This window comes from Lipotes vexillifer, unplaced genomic scaffold, assembly GCF_000442215.2.
Source record: "Lipotes vexillifer unplaced genomic scaffold, Lipotes_vexillifer_v1.1 scaffold539, whole genome shotgun sequence".
Classification (NCBI taxonomy): domain Eukaryota; kingdom Metazoa; phylum Chordata; class Mammalia; order Artiodactyla; family Lipotidae; genus Lipotes; species Lipotes vexillifer.
In genome coordinates, this window is record NW_006789542.1 from 794,609 (window position 1) to 815,220 (window position 20,612).

Sequence of the window (20,612 nt, forward strand, 5' to 3'; positions counted from 1 at the left end):
ATAACTGACTCACTCTGTTATAAAGCAGAAACTAACACACCATTGTAAAGCAATTATACCCCAATAAAGATGTTAAAAAAAATAAAAATAAATAAATAAATAAATAAATAAAAATAAAAATATAATACTGGGTGGTGTCATCTCTTTACAAAAGCTATTGTGAGTGCTTATTTTTCCTCTTGACAATTTTCCTTGAAATTGGTGGAGGCATTCAGGATGACTCCAGATGGCTTCAGCAGCTATGTTGGACAATCTCCCTCTTGGCACTTTGTTGACAACTATCATAGCTTTTCAACTTTCAATGCTTAAAGTTACAAACATGAAAAAAACCACAGTTGTTCATCGGATGTCTTCCTATGAGGAATATGAGCACAAGGCACCAAATAAATTATTATGTGAAGGAGATGCACCATGAAGCTGATAAGACAAGTCATGCCAAAAGAACAGGTGCAGTATAAGAGGCAAGAGAAATCCAGAGCAAAGAAATCACTGTAGACTGACGTTGCTGTAAGAAGTTCCCTAAGAGATGTAGAAAATGAGCACATTTTAAAGGATGAGGAGCAAATGGGGGGGACAGACAAACAGGAAGGACATTCCAGGCAGAGAAAAAAGTAAACAAAAGATAAAGGGATGGAAGTGACTCAGAAATAACATGGGAAGAGGCAGGAAAAGGACATTCTTAGCAATAAGATGGGTAGGAGGACAATATTGATTGAATGTGTAGGCTGTGTCCAGATTCCCATGGACCCTGAATGTCAGAGTGCTGAGTTTATCCTCTAGGCCAGTAAACTTAACAGTTATCTTGAGTCACCAATGCCAGGTGTGTTGCAAATAATTTGTTAATAAATAATAAGGCACCCAAGTGAAGGTATTGCAAAACGTAGTAGGCTATGTATGGGTGGTTCTGCTCCTGTCCCTGGGCATCTTATCTCTACAGCCTCCAAGGCTGCAATTCCATCTGCCAGCATCCCCACCTTTTGCCGGAGGACCTTTTGCTGCAGGCCAGCTAAATGCCTAAGAATTAAGCCCCTGACATTCCCTGTAGCAGCCCTCAAACAATGACTGATGAGAACTGGTGTATAATTATCCCAGCTCTCTCATCTACTAAGTGAGACAACACAGTATGTTCTAGACCTGTGCTGTCAGATATGGTAGCCACTGGTCACATGTGCCTTTTGAGCACTGGAAATGCGGCAGGTCTGAATTAGTGTAAAATACACACCAGATTTCGAGGACTTAGTGCAATAAAACAAAAAAGGATTTAAAAATCTCAATCAGGGCTTCCCTGGTGGCACAGTGGTTGAGAATGCGCCTGCCGATGCAGGGGACACGGGTTCGTGCCCTGGTCCGAGAAGATCCCACATGTCGTGGAGCGGCTAGGCCCGTGAGCCACAGCCCCTGAGCCTGTGCATCTGGAGCCTGTGCTCCGCAACGGGAGAGGCCACAACAGTGAGAGGCCCGCATACCGCAAAAAAAAAAAAAAAAAAAACTCAATCATTGCTTTAGTATTAATTACATGTTTAAATGATTTTTGATACACTAAATAAAATTTGTCGCACCGGTTTCACTTTGATTTTTCAATGTTGCTACCAGAAAGTTTAAAAAGTTTAAAGCCTATTGGTCAGCACTGTTCTAGATTCTCAGCAAATTCTACGTATTGTACTTTTAACATATAATATGGCTGTCTGTAATTAAGTTTCAATGGCACAGATTTGCTCATGTTACCTGCAAAATAGAGGTCTAGGGAAAATAAACTGGGGTAAAAATAAAATTGAGTAAAGACATAAAATTGATAATATTTAGCTCCTGAAACTCACTTGCTTATAAAATGCTGTAATGAATACTGTAAAATTTTTAAAAAAAGGTGTCCCACATATGTATTTTTCTGCCCCAGAAGATAATTTTGACCTTTACCAAAATGTGATGCCCCACGCTGTACACTGGGCAGGGGAACTAATTGATTACATGTGATGTGGTGCGAAAAGGAGGTAAACCACACAGATCTAGGCCATAAGGAATGTCCTGAGTTGTCACATCTGTGCAATGAAGGAAGAATTTATGTGCCAACTGCAGTCACTGGTTGAGGGATGATGTGGGAAAGGGAGAGCATCTATTCCCAGCACCTCTGGCCTGCTACCTGGACTGCTACCCAGTGGGTAGAGTAGGCAGAGAGATGCAGTTCTGGGAGCTAGACACCAGGCCAGCACATAAGGGTAAAGGGATTTGACAGCGTTGACAGTGCCTGTGGTGGGGCCCTATGCCAGTTTATGACCTGGTGAATAAGGCCTGTTTCTGGCAGGTCAGATCAGCTAATCCTATTATCTCTGACCATCTGAAAGGGGCTCCAGGCCTTCGAGAAACCCCACTCCACCCCTTGTGATCCACATCCTGTTCACTTTCCTTCTCATGCCACCGTCACAAGGATCCACCTCAGGTGCCATAGTCTCCGTATCTTCCCATGATTCCAGGAAACATAGGTATGGGTGACTGAACACACCCCTAACTCAGGGCTGACTGCCAGTGGGTTGCACCAGGGGCACTGTTCTGGTTGTCTATGCCTGGCGACTGCTTCTAAAAGGTAGGTATGCCTGCTGTGCAGGTTGTTAACTATTTTTAATATTGTCCCTGCCCTAAACCAGTGCACCTTAAGGTAAGTCATATAGCACACCACGCTTGCTGAATCTGAGAAGTATATATTTCTGAGCTTCCCCAGTGCAATTCACTTTGGGGAGAATGACTAGGGACCAATTAGAGAAGACACAAATGGCAGCAAGCACAAATTTCTGAACCCATTTTTGCAGGGCAGGCACTCTGTAAGGGGCTGTCCTTGGCTTCGCAGCCCAGGAAGGCAGCTGTCAATACCTCCAAGGCGCAAGTGTTGACACCACTTTGTCCTAGAATGTCATTATGGTGATTGGTCTTGAGCCTCTGTTCACCTCTACAGGATGAGAGTTTTTACAGTCAAGCCTACTGCCGCATCTGAGAGTTGCTTCAAAGCCCCTGAGATTCTTCATTACAGAAGCACTTGCATTCAAAGAGCCAGACTGGAGGCCTCGCCTCTGTGACACAGGCAACTCCTTAGCAATCTATACAAAACTGTATAAAAACCCATTCTCAAAATCCCAACATTTCTATGTCTCCAAAGGAAAAAGCTGCCAACATCAGCCTTTAGAAGTAAGAAGCCACTGGGAATGCCTTCACCATATTCTGTACACATAGAATATTATGAAGGCTAAGCCATGTCCTGGGGAGTAAATAATAAAAACATCTCTGAGTCAGATGTGGAGTGATACACACAGTTTTATAAGATCAAAGTTTAGAGACTCATGGTCTTTTAAAGCTGAAAAAGGACTTCAGAATTGATTACAGAGCAATCTCCTCCCTATTTTGCAAAGACATCGAGTACCAAGTGATTTAAGTGACTTAGGAACTTATTGGGTAATTAGTGGTAGTACCAGTTTACCTAATGGAAGTGCCAGGATTCAAACACACTGTATCAGTCAGGGTGCAGCTAGCAAAACAGAGTCCATGCCAGGTAGTTCACTGGAAGAGATTAAAACGGGGAACTAGGAACAAAGGTGCTAGAAGAGCCAAAAGAGAAAACAAGGGGAGATGAGGAAAACCAGAGATTAGAAGTAACTATTATCCATGAAGCTGAAGGGACTGAGGGAGGAGGTTGTGACCAGAGCTGGGACTGCCAAGAAGAGGCTGAGACCACAGAGGGGATGTAGCTATTACCAGAGATGCTGCATGAAGTGGGTGGGGCTGGGAGAAATACCTTGACTCTTCTCCTTCTCCCTCCCTTCAGCCTCTCAACAGTGCTCTCACTGGCCAAACTTAACAGGAAGTCTGTTGGCAAAGGAGCCTGGGAAATATAGTTTTTCAGAGTCAGGCTCCTATGAACAGAGCAAAGAAAGGTGGGGAACAGATAAATGCACTATGTTTTTAGATTCTTAGTCCCTTACTCTCAGCTTGCAATAAGTTAGGGAAGCTATCCTTTCCCCAATTTTCATGTGATGGAACTCTGGACAAGGAAACCTTGTCTTGACAAGGAAACCTTGACTACAAAGGATTCAGTCCCCATGGAAAGTTCCAGTGTAAGCTCCAAAGTTCCTCCTTCCTACAGGGATGGGAATTGTTTTTGTATTGCTGGCTCATTTTAGTTAGTTTTACTTTGTTAGTTAGTTACTTAGTTTAATTAGTTTTACTACCTATTCTTATAGAACTCACTGAAACATCAAAGTATATAGAATCCAAATTCCAATTTTCACTGCCATGAAAAGTCATTAAAGTTTCCTGATTTTGAAGGTTCTAGCTACTGTGGCAAACATTTAGGAATTTATTTTATTAACTAAGACCACCAAAAAAGATATCACTTTTTTTCGGGGGGTAAAAACATATTTTTTGGTCAAATAAATCACCAAGAAATGCCCAAAAAAGATATTGTACCTAAAATGTACACTTTTGAATAGATTTAAGAAATCAAATCTAATCTTGTTTTATATTTTAATATACTCTAGAATGGTAGGAGCTGTTACTTTTGCCCAACTATTCATCTTGTCCTGTGGTTATCCTACAGCTGGCCCCACAAAAGTCCAGGCCAGGGGAAACTTCCTGTGGTTTACAGCCTCACCCCACAATCATCTGCTCTAATCCATTTGATGATCCTCATACCGACCAGCTCAGGATCCCCTTATTTTATAACCTGCAACCTATTCTGCTTTGTTCAAAACTCAGTGTCACGTCAGGGACCCACCTGCTTCTCAGGTGTGCCCAACGCACATAGCTCTGTCACCACTCAGCTTCTCCTCCTGACTTTGGTTTCCCTGGATACACACCCCAGTCACCTGGCTGGGATGCAGCTGAACCCCTGGGTCATTTACACAGGTTGTCCCAGACCCCCACCACCATCTATCTGGGCATTTGTCTACTTTCAAATACACTTAAAAAAAATCTAAACAGCAACAATCTACATTAATTAATTTCTGCTTTTGTTTTAAATCTATAACTTTAAGGAGCTTTAATATTCATATTGTTTATATCCTCAAAAACTGCATAAACCAATAATACTCTGTTAAACAGAATATGCTATCTGTACGGGTGTAGGTTTCAACCTTCTCCAACAGTGGGCTATTATACATAGAGCTTGAGATGTGCTTCACATCTTGCCATGCTTTATAAATCCCTTCTAATCATGCAAAACAGACCCACATGGCTATTAACTCCAGACAGAGATCACGGGGCACCTCTGTAAGGCATGTCAACTAAAGTTTACAGAGGGTCAGGGAAATGATTCCTGGGAGTGAATTTCTGCTTTGAAAACCACTTATGTGAAATCAGAAATACCTCTACCTCCCTCATACGTACCCCCTTTGGATGGTTTTATGCTCATAAAGTAAGAGAAAAGTATTTACTAAGGTGATCTGAACTAAAATAGTGGTTTCCTTAGCAACATTCAGATCGTTCATGTAAATATGTGTTACTTAAAAAAAAAAAATAACATGTCTATATATCCTCGCTGATTTTGCTAGCATCAATGTGGCCCCAGCTCTGGCTCATTTAATAACTCATTTAGTTATAGAATCAGTATTTGCTTCAAAGGCTACCTTCTTTCTAACAAAGCAGACATGAGAAGCCCGAGGGCCCTCCCTGCCCCTCCAAGAAGCTTAGGCTCCCTCCTCCTGCCCCATCTGCTTAACTGTGAAAAGAACTGCTGGTTTCCAGCGAACAGAGGAATTCAAATCCTCATCAGCCTCGACTTGAGGAGTAGTTTCCGGAATCACTAAATCTTACAACATCTGGAACAAATCAGGTTCACCAACTGTAACAACTGGATTAAAGACAAAGAGTACTTTGGGGGGCAGAGGAATTCCCCAAATTTGCGGGCTGCCCAGAGGTCTGATGTCATGACGGGGACGGTGTGCAGAAATGGATGACCTGACCAGCAGCGGCCCAGTGCCACCCTGCACCACACACACCGCCCGTTAACCCTGCACCACACACACTGCCCGTTAAACTCAGCCACCATGCATTTAAAATGCAAGAAGTGAACCTGCATTTCACGACGCTGGCAGGCCAGACAACTCAAGAGAGACCAAGTCGGCAGGGCCACCGTGGTCCCTCCACAAATAACTCTGTCATGGCCCTCATTTTCCCCTGTTTCTAGCTCAAGAACCAAATGGGGGATGTAAATGGTCACAGACAATAAAGTGTATTGAAATTACAAGCCTCCCTGATTCGGAAACTTCTTCCTGTGAGGTGAGCAGTCATAGGGGCCAGAGGAAAGTGGCTCTTCCCACCTGGGTCCCCAAAGGTAGAAACAAGAATAGACACTCCAGATGCAGCACTTCAAACAACCACATATGTGCCCATTTGTGCACAAAGTGGCTGCCACATTCACCATGATGCCTAGTTTCTCTGCTTTGGGCCTGAAGCGTTGGTTTTCTTGAGCTCACCAAAGCTGTGATAGACAGTTACCCGTGTCTTTAACAAACCCAAACAAGGAATGAATGTTTACTTCATCACCAGTGTATCATAGACGCTGGGAGCTACAGGGTCAGGGAAATACTTCCTCCAGCGGCTTCTAGGTTTGACCCCACGTTATAAAAAGAGAAAAATGTATAATAATATGACACAGGCCTTATAATAAAGTCTCAGTTCTGGATATTATAATAAAAATCTTTTGTCTATTCCGGTAAGCAGAGCAAGAGGTTTGTTTCTCCAACATGTATCTTTTCCGCAAATCAGGGAAAACTTCTAGAACAGGGGTTTTTAACCTGTTTTTGTCACCAGATACTCCTGGAAGTCTACTGAAGTGAATGGACCCCTTTTCAAAATGTTTTTAAATGCATAAAATGAAAAATAGAGTTATAAAAAAACCAGCTATACAGTGATAATTATGTTTAAAAATATGTGGTTTATGAATATGGGTTTTTAAAATAACACTGAATAATAAGGTTTGGCGGTAGATCACATAGCTACCATAACTTTGAAGTAGAGATGAATGTGAATGATATTTTGAAATATGTGCAACATTGTAACTTGATGTGAAAATATCAGTGATTTCTATGTGTGACAGTCAGAGGTCCTGCTAATGTTACTCTGTTTTGTCATCTACATTGACAATTGACTACGATGCTAAATTTTACTTTGAAGTTAGTGAAAATAAAGCTGTGATTGCTTTCCTATCTAAATTCACAGACCCCATGAATTCAAAGTGCAGACCACCAAGAGGATATGAACCGATATCCTCAGGTTAGGAACCTGTGTCCTATGGCAAGTGAGAGGGAGGGACTAACTCAGTGCTGATGAGTCACCAATGATGATGAGAGGCCAGGTGAAGGGAGGGATGGACAGCATGCTTAGCCTCCGACATCAGGAGGAAAAGGAAGACGTTCATTTCTGAAAGGTGTAGAATAAGAGATTTGTAACTGCTGTTGGTTTCCTTCACCTCAATCCTACTCTTCCAGGCCTAACCATGAGCCATCTTTAAAATCGACGAACCTGGGGAAGCTGGACAGAGAGGTGCGTGAATGAGAATTTTCTCCTTCTTGGCTCAGGAGGTTAAATGAATCGTGTTCTTCCACACAAAGAACAATTTTCTTCCAGAAAAAAAATATGAAAACTTGGGATTTCCCTGGTGGTGCAGTGGTTAAGAATCTGCCTGCCAATGCAGGGGACGCGGGTTCGATCCCTGGTCTGGGAAGATCCCACATGCCGTGGAGCAACTAAGCTCCTGTGCCACAACTACTCAGCCTGTGCTCTAGAGGCTGTGAGCCACAACTACTGAGCACGTGTGCCACAACTACTGAAGCCCACATGCCTAGAGCCCGTGCTCAACAAGAGAAGCCACCGCAATGAGAAGCCTGCACACCGCAACGAGAAGAGTAGCCCCCGCTGGCCTCAACTAGAGAGAGCCCACGTGCGGCAATGAAGACCCAACGCAGCCATAAATAAATAAATAAATAAATTTAAAAATATATGAAAACTTAAAAAATGTGTCTTTTTTTTCCCCCTGAAGAAACACAATTGTGGACTGAAACAATGGCATTCACCTCCTGTTCAAATCTCATTATCACAGTAAACATTCCCAAAAAAGAGCCAGCTCTCCTGGCCAGGAAGGCTGTTCACTTCACCTGAGCAGCATGTGACTTTTATGCCCTGAGGACTATATCTGCCCTGGCTCCCACAGGGAGGACACTTTGCAATGAAAGCTATATCTCACAGGGGGCCCCTCCCTCTCCTTTTATCCCTGCATCTGGATAGTCCTCTTTAAAAACAAAGTCCTGGGGCTTCCCTGGTGGCGCAGTGGTTGAGAGTCCGCCTGCCGATGCAGGGGACACGAGTTCGTGTCCCGGTCTGGGAAGATCCCACATGCCGCGGAGCGGCTGGGCCCGTGAGCCATGGCTGCTGAGTCTGTGTGTCCAGAGCCTGCGCTCCGCAAAGGGAGAGGCCGCAACAGTGAGAGGCCCGCGTACCACAAAAAAACAAAACAAACAAACAAAAAACACAAAGTCCTGGGGAAGAAGCAACCAGAAGTATTCCTAAAAGACACAAAGTCCCACTCACCCCCTGAAGGGACCTCCTACTCATCACTCCACAGTCCTGGTTTTTAAAAATCCAAAACCCCTCCAATTCCAAGAGGGCAGATAAAAGCCCACCGGCAACTGTTTTCCCCGACTCATATCTGATAAATACATTGAATTTGGTTTCCTTTGGTTTCAGAAACTCACGGTTCTGAAAAAGATTCAGACTTCCTGGCCAGGAGATCTGAGGAGGAACAGATTGTGAGGTGTGAGCTCTCCAGCATCTCAGGTGGGGTTCCCTGGCAGCAAGGAAGGATTCAGGTGGTTGTGAGGGATGCCACGGGAAGCAGGACTGGAGTGGGGAAGAGTCTATGCAAGTAAGACCAAGGTGGTCTTGGGTACAGTCTAGCCTTGGCCTGACTCACAGGGGGCTCTGGAGCACAAAACACAGCATAGAGTTACTGGCACTTGAGGCAAGAGGCTGGCTTTTTGTACCTTAAATCAGCAGTCATTGGAGAGGGCTGCCCAGGATGGGTGTAACCTCTCAGGCAAGGCGACTTCCATGAGGCAAGGGCCCTTCTCCAGATAAGAGGAAGGGCAGCTGTGAGCCTTGGCAGGGGACACTTAATGGCAGCTGGGAACGGGGCACCTGTACCATAAAATGATCTGGGTGTGGCACCAACAGCCTCCACCCAGCCTCATCATTTTTGGATCAAGATCACCTGGAATGGAGTCAGGGAGGAAGGCTCATAAAATCTAGAAGTCCTTTACATAGTACCTTCCCTCTCATGGCAATTGCAATGAGGTGATTTATGGGCAGCGCATGTTCTACCTAAGCCTGTCACCTTGGCCCTGGGAGAAGGGGCAGTGACCTCTGGGGAGAAAGCCAAAGTGGTCTTTGGTTTTCCACCTACCAAGAGAAGCAGGGCCACTTTCTGATTTGCCTGAGGTTATATCAGGTGGCTGTAAACAAATTTGGGAGAGATGCTAATAAGAGGGCATGTCCAAGAAAAATATGTTTGGGGGAAGATTTACTTCAGAAAACAAAACAACTGTGCATCTTTGGAATTTGGCTTTTCTTCCAGTAACTAAGTCTGCCCCAGGATGGGTGCGTCTAGCATTTGTGGCAAGAGACCAACACCACAGTCACACAGAATAAACTGCAAAAATCTTAGCAAAAAAACCAAAACAAAACAAAAAAAACCCAACAGCATGTGGCTCCCCGTTTGCTCTTGATCTGAGAGAAGTGAAGGATCCATTTGCTACATTCTTTTGGTAGATCCTTTTCTTAGGTTGAATGTCCGGTGAGAAGGAAAACGATAGCCATATCATTTTGGCCCTGCTGGAAAGATGCTTACACATAAAACCTCTGATGGTTGGATCTATTTGGAAGCCAAGGAAAATATTAGCAAATAATATTTTCTTAGGTACACCTGTGAGGTAGATCCAGCCTTCCTGGGTGGCTGGGGAGGGAGCTGTGAGCATGGTCCCAGCCTCTTCTATGGTTGCCATGGTTACCCCTCAGCTCTGTCTTCAAGGCTCCTCTACAGATTCCCCATCCTCTTACCATCCAGGTGGAAAATCTTGGTTAGTGTCTGCTCAGTAGGGGGAGGGCTGTCCCTGATACCCAATATTCATTGGTATGGATCTCTGCTGTTCATGTGTGGTAGGGCCTCCCACCAAGGCTGGTCCACCCTTTAGGAAACTACAAATCAGATCCTCCTGGAGATACGAAGGTATTCCCCAAAGTCATTCCAACTAGTTAGCAGCGCGTCAGAGTGGGAGCAAGAAACAGGCTATTTAAAGACAGAGGCCACAGGTCTAATGGCTAGAACACTGGACTTGGCCTCAGGAACCTCTCAGCAGGTTTTCTTTCCTGCCACTGCTATTGAGCTTTCTTTCTGACCTCAGAAAAGTGACTCAAATCCCTGCCTATCAGCTTCTTGCTCTGCATCTGAAATGCTATGCTATCCATGAGAACCACCAACCATGAAGAAGCTTCGAGCTGGGCTTCTTTCCACCCCGCCTGAGTTACTGTGTAGGACAGTGGAGTCGCTGTCTGTGCTCCTCCTGGGGCTGGGCTGGAGCCAGGGCTGCAAAGCAGCACAGCTGCTTGGCCCAGCTCCACCCAGGTCCCTCCTGGGATGATGGAGCGGGCAGAGGCCCGATCCTCTCTGCCTGGGATGTGCCGTGGACACTTCCCTCACCTGCCATCGCTGCTATCCTCAGGAAAACAGGAACAAAGCTCCCAGCCCTGTACCTGGCTCATGGGTTTTCACTACAGTCAAATGCCCTTCAGCAGGTGGGTGATACACAGTGCCGCTCGGGAGAGAAGGAGAAACAGAGTAAGTTGCAGACACATGCAAGAGGAAATCAAGTTACCACAGTAATGGAGAATGTTAGGGGTTTGGAAATGCGGAAAGAAAGCATTCCCCGCAAGTTAGTGGAAAGAAGCCTGGGTGTCAAAAGGTAGCATGACACTTCTGCTGGAAATTCCAGAATGAATGCATCAACTGAGATCCTTTGAGAAAGTGGGTGTAGAAGACGTCATCCAAGCCCTTGCAACCCCCCTCAGACTGTTTCAAATGATCTTGCTGACTTCCAGCTGCCAGTGTCTGAATCTCTGTAGCTGAGGACCTTTCTTCAGAACCAGACCTGGCTGCTGTCTGTCACAGGCTGGAAGGGCACACCCAAACCCAGAGTAGTGCTCAACAAATGACTCTCCATAGCTGGTGTACAAGCACCCCAGCCCCTTCACCCCTCAGAGGCAATAATTTTAAGCTGTGTGCTTCCCACCGTTCCCTAGTGTTTCCCTGCAGGATGAAGATCCAGAATCCCCTGCAGCAGCGGGGTATGATGGGCTGATTGGTAGCCTTTCTCTATTCACATCCTTCGTCTTATGACACATAGCTCCTCCCAGCGGTAAGCACAGTTTATTTCCCCATCCCTTGAATCTGGCTGGCCCTGTGACTTTGCTTTGGCTAACACAATGTGGCAAAAAGTGAAAACAGACCAGTTCTATAACAGGTCTCATGAGGCCTTGTGCACTGTGTTCTAGATTTTGGGCCCCCAAACAGAGACACCCAGCCAACGTGAAGTTGGCTGCAGGTCCATGAAGGAGCCCAGGAGACCAGAAGACCCAAACAGATGAGCCACAGAATCTGGAGCTGAATAAATGGTGGGTTTTCTGAGGCATGAAGTTTGGGGTGATTTGTTACATAGCAATAACTAACTGATACACAGGTGTATGGTGCACCCTATTGGCAGGCTTCCCTGTAAACTTCTTTACTCCTCTACCTTTGTTCCCTGCACTCTCAAATTTACTCTCAAATCCTTGTCTCAAGGTATGCTTTGGAGAGGACTCAAACTCAGACAGGGTGGGCCTCTTCCCTTGTGCTTCCAGGGAACTCCCTCATGTTCCCATGATTATAGTGATCACAGTGAATTATAATTACTGTTTTCATGTGTGTTTCCCCTTCTAGACTAAGAGCATCGTGTGCAGTAGTTTGTCCCTATTTGTTTGCACCAAGCCTGGTACATCCATGGCAAGTGCTCCATCGATATTTGCCATATAAATGAATACACCAGCAGTGTATCACTTCTTGTCAGTTGAGTAGAAGTATTCTGGAAAAGTAGTGCACTCTTCAATACCTCTTCCAGTGTGTGAATGGCTCTTTGTTTGCCTTACTCTGTTGGTCACCTTCCCAGGGGGTTACATCTCACCCTCCGCCTAGGTAACTCCAACAGAAGGACCACCCACACACCCATTCATCCTTGATGTGGTCCTGAAATGTGGGGGAGACACCTACTGCCTCCCTAGGGAACCCCCATCAGAGCAAGGGAGAGAGGAGAGTGAGGGTGAGGAATCCTACTCTCATTCAAAAGGTTCTATTCATTGGAGCATTTCACCTTTCTTTCAAGAACATACCTTTGAAAAAAACCATTCCTATTTCCAGAGATTCCAGAAACAGCCACTACAAAAGCCAGCTGCTCCCGATCAACAAACTTCTGCACTTTTTTGTCCCAGATTTTAGAAAGACAGTGGAGGAAAAAAGATAAATAATGAATCACATGGCTACTATTCTGGTAAGGGCAAAAGTTTTCCAAGATTCTCATCAGCTCCCACTCATCTTCCTTCATAAAATAATAATAATAATAGTGATGATATTACATTTGAGGAAACTGCTGACATACCAGCCACAAGCTCAAGGTCAAATCTGAGGCCCTCCAAGGAGAGAAAAATCCAGCCTACATGTATTAAGAATATCCTGACTCGATGCTTGGGCCACCATTTTGGCCCAGCAGGACTGGTGTCTGTGGTCTCCAGTGAGAAAAGCTTTTTAACAGCACCTCACATGTCAGACAGCACAGGGGAAGCATGACTGGGGATGGATGGGAGGCATCTTTGAGGATGGATTTTTTTACCCATCCACCTCCTTTCTGAATTGGGGCTTTTCACACAGAGGAGGACTTTTCCCCCAGCTCCCCAGCCTTGGTCCTTCTGGTCCAGAGCCAGCCTCAGCAACTGAGGCCAGTGTACCGGAAGAGAGCAGGATGCAGAATTGGACACTCCCAACTTTAATCCCCACCCCCAGCCCCGACCACCATGAGCCCTCGAGAAAGTCACCTGCCTCCCTAAGCCTCTGCGTCCTCCACACTAAAAAGAGTGTAATAATACTTACTTCTTAGTGTCACTGACCAGATTAAATGAAATAATAATGCTAGCTCTCACCTACTGAGTGCTTACTATAAGCCAAGCTTTTGGAAGCACTTAAATATGTTTTAATTCGTTAAGTACTCAAAACAACTTTAATAATGTGTTGCTATTATTTCTCCCATTTTACAGAAGAGGAAACAGAGGCACAGAGGTGTAAAGCAACTTGCCCGAGGCTGTGCAGTTGTGCAGACACTACAGTGGACTCTAGCACCTAGAGTCCTAGTATAGGGTACCTAGTACATGATGGGAACTCAATAAACAGGGGTCTCTTCCCCTTCATAAAAGAAGACAACTTTACTTCTACCCTATGCTATGCAGTTGATGATTTTGGTCACTGTACCATTTTTAGGAAGGTGAACAATTTGTTTCAAACTCTAAATGGCGCTCTGGGTATAGTGATCCTCCTCTTGAAGGCTGGTTTTTCATGGATGGAGCCACCCATCTCCCAGCCAAGTGTTTTAGGAAATGCACTTGGTCCCCCACCCACACCACAAAAATAGCCTTACTAAGGCTACAACCGGAAGACCATTATATGTGGCCACTAGATGGTTCTTCCAACTTCATATATATTCTTACTGTGCCTTTTTACCTCCCTTAAGAGTTCTTTCATTATTGGAGTTGGCTAGCCAGAAGGCACTGAAATTTCCACTGGTCTCCTATAGGATGCATCAAAGAAAAAAATTTTTTAACTTAACTGCCATAGTGTTTATTTCTCTTTTCTTTATCTTAATCACATGTGATATATTCTTAGGCACTGTGAGTAGTCAGACAGATGAAACAAAACATAGTCGCATCATTTTACAAATGGAATTTTCAGTCCTGTTTAAAGAAACTAAACAGCTTCATCCCTATTCCTGGACATTTTGGAAATGGCGTGTTTTGGAACGAGGCTCAAGACCATTAAACACTGTAGACTTTTAATTGCAGAGTTGGTTGTTTTAAGAGACAACAGGCCAGCCAGAATTCATGCTCTCTGGAGAGAAAAATAAAAACATCTGTGAGTCCCAGTCACAGACAGCATTTCCTGGCTTGATCCCTGGCCATTCGAGGTGACCCAATCACTCCCAGATATCTTTCCCTCTGTTCTCTCAAGACAAAGAATCCTCAGTCTATGGGTACTTTGGCTGCTTCCCACCACAACACCTTGTACTGTGTGCTGTCTACCCTGTTGTCGGAGGGACTTTTCTCTGTTACCCCTTGGCTTCAACCTTATAGTACAGTGGATGACAGCCAACAGGAGAGCTAGGCTCTAAAGACAGCACGAAAGGCAAAAATTCTGTCCAAATTGTCCTTTTGAAGCCCTTGGGGAGGCACCACGGTGGAGATCAACACAATATCTCTAGTAAGCCCAACCTACCCAAGGTGCTCCTGCACTGAGACCAAGGGCGGCCACTCCATGGACCTGAGCCAGGGATGCAGGAACTGAGATGCTAGAGAGAGTAACTGACTCAAAACTCAAGCTGGACCGTACTTTCACTCAGTGGAATACAGAACCCAATGACCCACACCATCTAAATCTCAATCCCCATCCCCACTCCTCTCTCCCTACCCCTTCAGTGTGCCTACCTACATTTTTATTAGGTTAAATCCATTTATGCTACAATCCTGCTATACCTCCAATGGCTTCAGGATGAAACCCAAACTCATAGGTGTGTCACAATATAGTGTTTCTCTCTCTCTCTCTCTCTCTCTCTCTCTCTCTCTCTCTCATCTCTTACTGTGTTCTCCTGGCCTGTGTTCAGTATTTTGGCCATAAACATCTTTGCCACAAGCATTTTTGCAGCAAATATTTTTGCCACATAACTAATTGACCATAAGGAAATTTTGCCATAAAAGATAAAAGAACTGGTTGATTTATATTACATAAATCTAGGCACTCATAACACTCTACACGGTGACAAGGAGACAGGCAGTCTTAAAGCAGTGGATGATAACAGCTACATATGTCGACTTGACTGTAAACATGGTGATAAAACTTACTGGAAGTATGAAATAAGAGAGGGTAAAGCCAGATTGCATACTCTACTAGAAAATAATAGCATATCAGTTTGCAAATCCTTCGGATATTTGAAGGTGGAGAGTTGAACACACATTTCCCATGAACTTTGGAACATCTATTAATGAACATGTGACAAGATGCCAGGAACACACAACAGTGTAGAGGCTTTCACAACACAAAGCTCAGTTACAAATGTGCATCTCAGTATTTGGAAACTGATCCCTCTCTTAATGGAGAAAGAAATCTTAGCAAAAAAGAAAAAGTGCGATGCTGAACGGGAAAACAAATCACATTTTAAATGTATTCAAATATTTTGCATTTTGCAATAAAGTCTTTTAATCTTCGTTATTCATTTTTCATGTTCCATTATGTCCTGTTTAATGATGCTCTTTTATTTTTTATCTTTTACAGGAGAATTGCCTTATAGCCAGTTAGTTACATGGTGAAAATGCCTGCAGCAAAAACTCTTGTGGCAAAGATGTTTACAGCAGAGAAGCTCACGGCAAAAATACCTCCTGACCGACTCCTTCACTCCAGATGCCTGCAGATCTGCATGGGAATCCTGCCCTCCACGCCTCTGTGCCTCTGCTCACATTTTCCCTCTGCCCCAAATGTCTGGATGCATTGCCTTTAATTCCTCCTCTTGGAAGCTGTCCCAGGGCCCCATGATGACCCATCTACCTCTCTTCCAGCACTGACCAGGCACTGACAGCACCCAGCTGTCCTCTCCCACCACACTGGGCATCCTGGGAGAGCGGGGCCCACATTTCTTCCCTGACTTGAACAATAAAGAAATGTACATCCCATCCCTGGCACTAAGGAATCAAGAAAGTTACACAATAACCAAAACAGCTCACTCCTGGTTCAAGCTACCAAGGCTTCCTTTGTCAACCAAATTCAGACCTTGGCTTCCATGAGCAGTTTACTGACTGTGCCTTCTCTCTCTCTGTGCCTGGCTCTGTGCAAAGATCTGGGGAAATTCAAAGTAATGTAAACCCTGGGCTTGGTTTTGTATCTCTACTTAGCCAATTACCAGTTAATGTTTCTCTGATGGCTCTCTTGGGGACATTTATGGGCCCAAGAGTATAATGAAGGTTTGTTTAATGGCGGATTCAGCCAAGAGGCTATTTTGAGAGACCAAGGGGCCTCCTGGGAAATAACTCATCCTAGGAAGATGCTCAGAGCTTTGGTCCAAGGACATTACTTCAGAGATTTGGAAAATCTCCTCCCGTAATCTCTAGGTCTCATGTCTGAGTTGTAGGAAGATGGAATTCCAAGAAAGGCTGAAATAGTCCTGAAAATTATAAGGCACCATGTAAAGCGACACTGTTCTTTACATGGTATAATAGATTGCATTATGGTTCCAATTTTCACCCCCATCCCTAAATTTGCCTCCTTTGCTGTATGACTGCAGTTCTCCTCGCTAAAAGGGCACAGAATAATAGTTCCCAGTCCCTTGACTTTGAGACTGGTTATATGACTTGCTGTGACCAGTGGAATAAGGCTGAAGTAAGAATGCACCAGCTCTGAACCTAGGTCTTGAGAGTTATCGCATGTTTCTGCTTGCCCTCTTGCACTGGTGCCATGCTATGAGAAGAATACACCTAGGCTAGGACACTGGTTCCAGCAGGACTGTGAAAGACACATGAAGCAGAGCTGAACTGGGTCACCTGAGCCTAGATGAGATCCACCTACCCTCTGTTGAACCCCAGATGCATAAGCAAGTCAACCAAAATCCAGTTGAATCCAGCCTGGACCAGCCAACTCTCAGCTGACCTGCAGTTCCCGGAGAATAAACGATTGCTAGTTTAAGCCATTGAGTTTTGGCTAGTTTGTTATACAACATTTTCTTGTGGTTCTAGCTAGCTGATACATACCGGAGTCTGGGCCCTGGCCACCACACCAGTTGTTCACATGTTATTGATTACTGGGCCCAGAGAACAGACCTCGCTCTGACCAACAGTCCTGAAAGGACAGGGTAAGGCAGTGGAGGCAGCTTTAGGGAAAAGATGCCTTACTGACCATGAGCCTCGGGTTTTACATTTTAACATATGAAGAGCACAATGCAATACAGATGGATTTGACCATCCACTAATGGGCAGCAAGAACATTAGGACTCTTCTAATATTTAACCTTAGAGCAAGTGAACATTTTCCCAACACATGAAGTTTTCTACAATCCAAAATAAGTTTCCACCATTTACAGTCTGCCTCAAGATAAAACAAATCCACATATTTTTGTTTCATGTTACTTTTCCCCTAAAACACTTTTTGGAAGACCTTTCTAAAACTAAAAGTCATGATCTGATAACTTATGAACCTTCTTTAGAATTGGTTTCTCTCATAATCCCAGGAGGACCTTCTGACTAATGTTAAAACAATTCCAATACCCACTTATCAGTTTGAAATACTTTTCTAAGCTTGGCACAACATGTGCTACTTTAATCTACTACACTAAGTCCTAAGTAAAAGTAATGCTAATTAATATTTAAGAGGTTTGGAAGAGTATCTGTGTGTATGCGGAGGGGCGGGTGGGGGGCGGTTACGTCACCTTTCCCCCGATAAATGTAAACAAAAGAAAAAGAATCTTATGGGATATGGGAATATATGTATACATATAGCTGATTCACTTTGTTATACAGCAGAAACTAACACACCATTGTAAAGCAATTATACTCCAATAAAGATATTAAAAATAAAGAATTCTTACTATTACTTTCCTTTGATGAATAACAGGTTATTTATCAACAGAAGTAAAGATGTCCTAGTGTAGTTACTGGTTCGTGACGGGATATTTCTTTCATTCCACCCAAACTTAACTCTCACAGTTAAGACACAAAATATGGCATTTTAGAGGATACCTATCAACACTGATGACTGTTTTTGAGAAATGGTAATAAACAGCATGGAGGCTAAAACAATCTCTCAGAAGGAATTGTCTCGAAAGGAACCCATTCCCTGAAATGTGGTTAAATGACTCAGGACCAGCACCTTCAAGAAGTCTGAAATAAAAGGTTGGCAGACAGAAAACAGAAGCCCTTTACGGAAGGTTCACCTTTAGCTGAGGGTTCACGTTCTGTAGGAGGAAGCCCTGCTCCAGGAGACTGGCCGTCTGTCCCCTGGATCAGGACAGCCGCCCCCTCCTCCACCTGCTCCTGCCACAGAACCATTACTTGTTGTTAAAGCACAACGCTTTAAGTGTGGGGAAAAAAATAAAAAGAAACTTTATAGTAGTTCCCGTATTCCTTTATATAATAATAAACTGAATCAAAGGGGTTGTTCCAAACAGTTAAATACTGGCAATTTCACATGGCTCAACTTAATACAATGAGTAAACCTAAAATACACCCCTCAGGACTTCCCTGGTGGCTCAATGGTTAAGAATCCTCCTGCCAATGCAGGGGACATGGGTTTGAGCCCTGGTCCGGGAAGATCCCACGTGCCACGGAGCAACTAAGCCTGTGAGCCACAACTACTGAGCCTGCGCTCTAGAGCCAGTGAGCCACAGCTACTGAGCCCATGTGCCACAACTACTGAAGCCCACGTGCCTAGAGCCCATGCTCCGCAACAAGAGAAGCCACCGCGATGAGAAGCCCACGCACCACAAGGAAGAGTAGCCCCCACTCGCCGCAACTAGAGAAAGCCCGCACGCAGCAACGAAGACCCAACGCAGCCGAAAATAAAATAAAATAAATAAATTAAAAAAAACATTACATTAAAAATAAAATACACCCCCCAACACACACACATCACCAATACTCAGGGAAATTCGAAATACAAAACTCTAATTGTGAGATATGTGAGACTACAAACAAAACAAAAATCAAAGTATCCCCCCAAATAATACCTGTTGTTAAAATTACAGTATAATATACAGTTTCTTAAACTGCAACTTTTCATTTTAAACCCACCTCTATTTACCCTCTTCGGTGGGGAAATCTGCACATGCAGACTTTGGGCCTGAAGTCAGGACAAACAGCTTCCCAGAACAAAGTCAAGAAGCGGGGCACTGACTCACCTGGAGAGTAACAGGTGACCCTGAAGCTGCAGGTCGGCGGCACAGTCCTCAGATCGGCAATTCCTTTCAAACACAGTCTGTGAGGGAGACACAAGAGGAAAAGCAAAACAGGGTTAGTGGCAAACGAGTAAATAACAGCCAACCACTTCCTTCCAAATCAGTGGGAATTCTTCCCGTGTGCTTGAGGCACAGCGAGGCCAAACAATACCAAAAAGTCGGAGTTTGGAGCAGACAAAGGTTTACTGCAAGGCCCTGCAAGGAGTCAGCGTCTCATGCCTTAAAAACCCTGAACTCCCTGAAAGCTTTCAGCAAAGCCCTTTTAGAGGAAAGGTGAGGGAGGGGCGGGGTTAATTGTTGGAAGCTTCTTGGTGTCAGACCCTTTGCTCCTGAGGTCGGGTCACATATTCCTGTAAACGTCCACCAAACAAATGTTAGTCTCTGTTATGACAAGAAGGGGCAAGGGCCCAAGGCTCAACTTTCGCCCTCCGAGGTCCTCGTTAAGAGGCTGGCGGCGCCCTCAGGGCCAGGTCCCCAGACCCCGCCCAGCCGTCATCGCTGAGGGAGCCAGGCGCCCAGGACCCAGCCGGCCCTCAGGCTCCTTAGGCCGCCCAACTGGGGGCCAGGTCCCGCCGACTGCGACCCAGGGTGGCCGTCGCCGCCATTAGGTCGCGGAGGGGGGCATGGGGGAGAGGTTCGCCGCTGCCTCAAGGCCGGAGCCTAGTGACAAGGGCTCTGCAGCCCTGCAGGACACAGCCCTCGGCCTGTCCCCGGGCCCCCAGCTCACCCGCCGGCGGAGACCGAAAGGCCTGGAGGGCCCCGGGGAGAAGGCCGTGACCCATCTGTCTCCACACTCTCCGCCGCGATGACCGCTTCCCTGCTGACCCGGCGGAGTGGGACGTCTAACCACTGCGCCCCGGAACTCGCGCTGAGGGTCTCGCGGTAACGGCCACGCGGCTGCCCCGCCCCTATTACAATTCGGGTAAGTCCCCCACCCCCATGGAGCCAGGTCCCGCAGGGCGAGAGGTCCTCAGCAGTTAACAAGGAAACCCAAGTCAGGGGTGGCCTTGACCACAGAGGGCACCCCTTGTCTGATTTGTCTCTTAGGCTGCTCAAGTGCTTCTTCAAGTAGTTGTTTCAAGAAAGGTACACGGGAGGGCTTCCCTGGTGGCGCAGTGCTTGAGGGTCCGCCTGCCGATGCAGGAGACGCGGGTTCGTGCCCCGTTTCGGGAAGATCCCACATGCCTCGGAGCGGCTGGGCCCGTGAGCCATGGCCGCTGAGCCTGCGCGTCCGGAGCCTGTGCTCCGCAAATGGGAGAGGCCACAACAGTGAGAGGCCCGCATAACGCAAGAAAAA

At 45.4% G+C, this 20,612-nt stretch overlaps 1 protein-coding gene across 1 annotated transcript in view; it reads right to left on the minus strand.

The window, feature by feature from the left end:
- The window catches only part of ITGA9 (integrin subunit alpha 9), a 371,922-nt gene that overhangs the window by 154,221 nt on the left and 197,089 nt on the right, over positions 1-20,612 (minus strand). Inside the window, exon 17 of the mRNA XM_007462694.1 lies at positions 19,259-19,335. Within this exon, the coding sequence (XP_007462756.1) occupies positions 19,259-19,335 (77 nt within the window). The remainder of the gene's footprint in view (positions 1-19,258; positions 19,336-20,612) is intronic.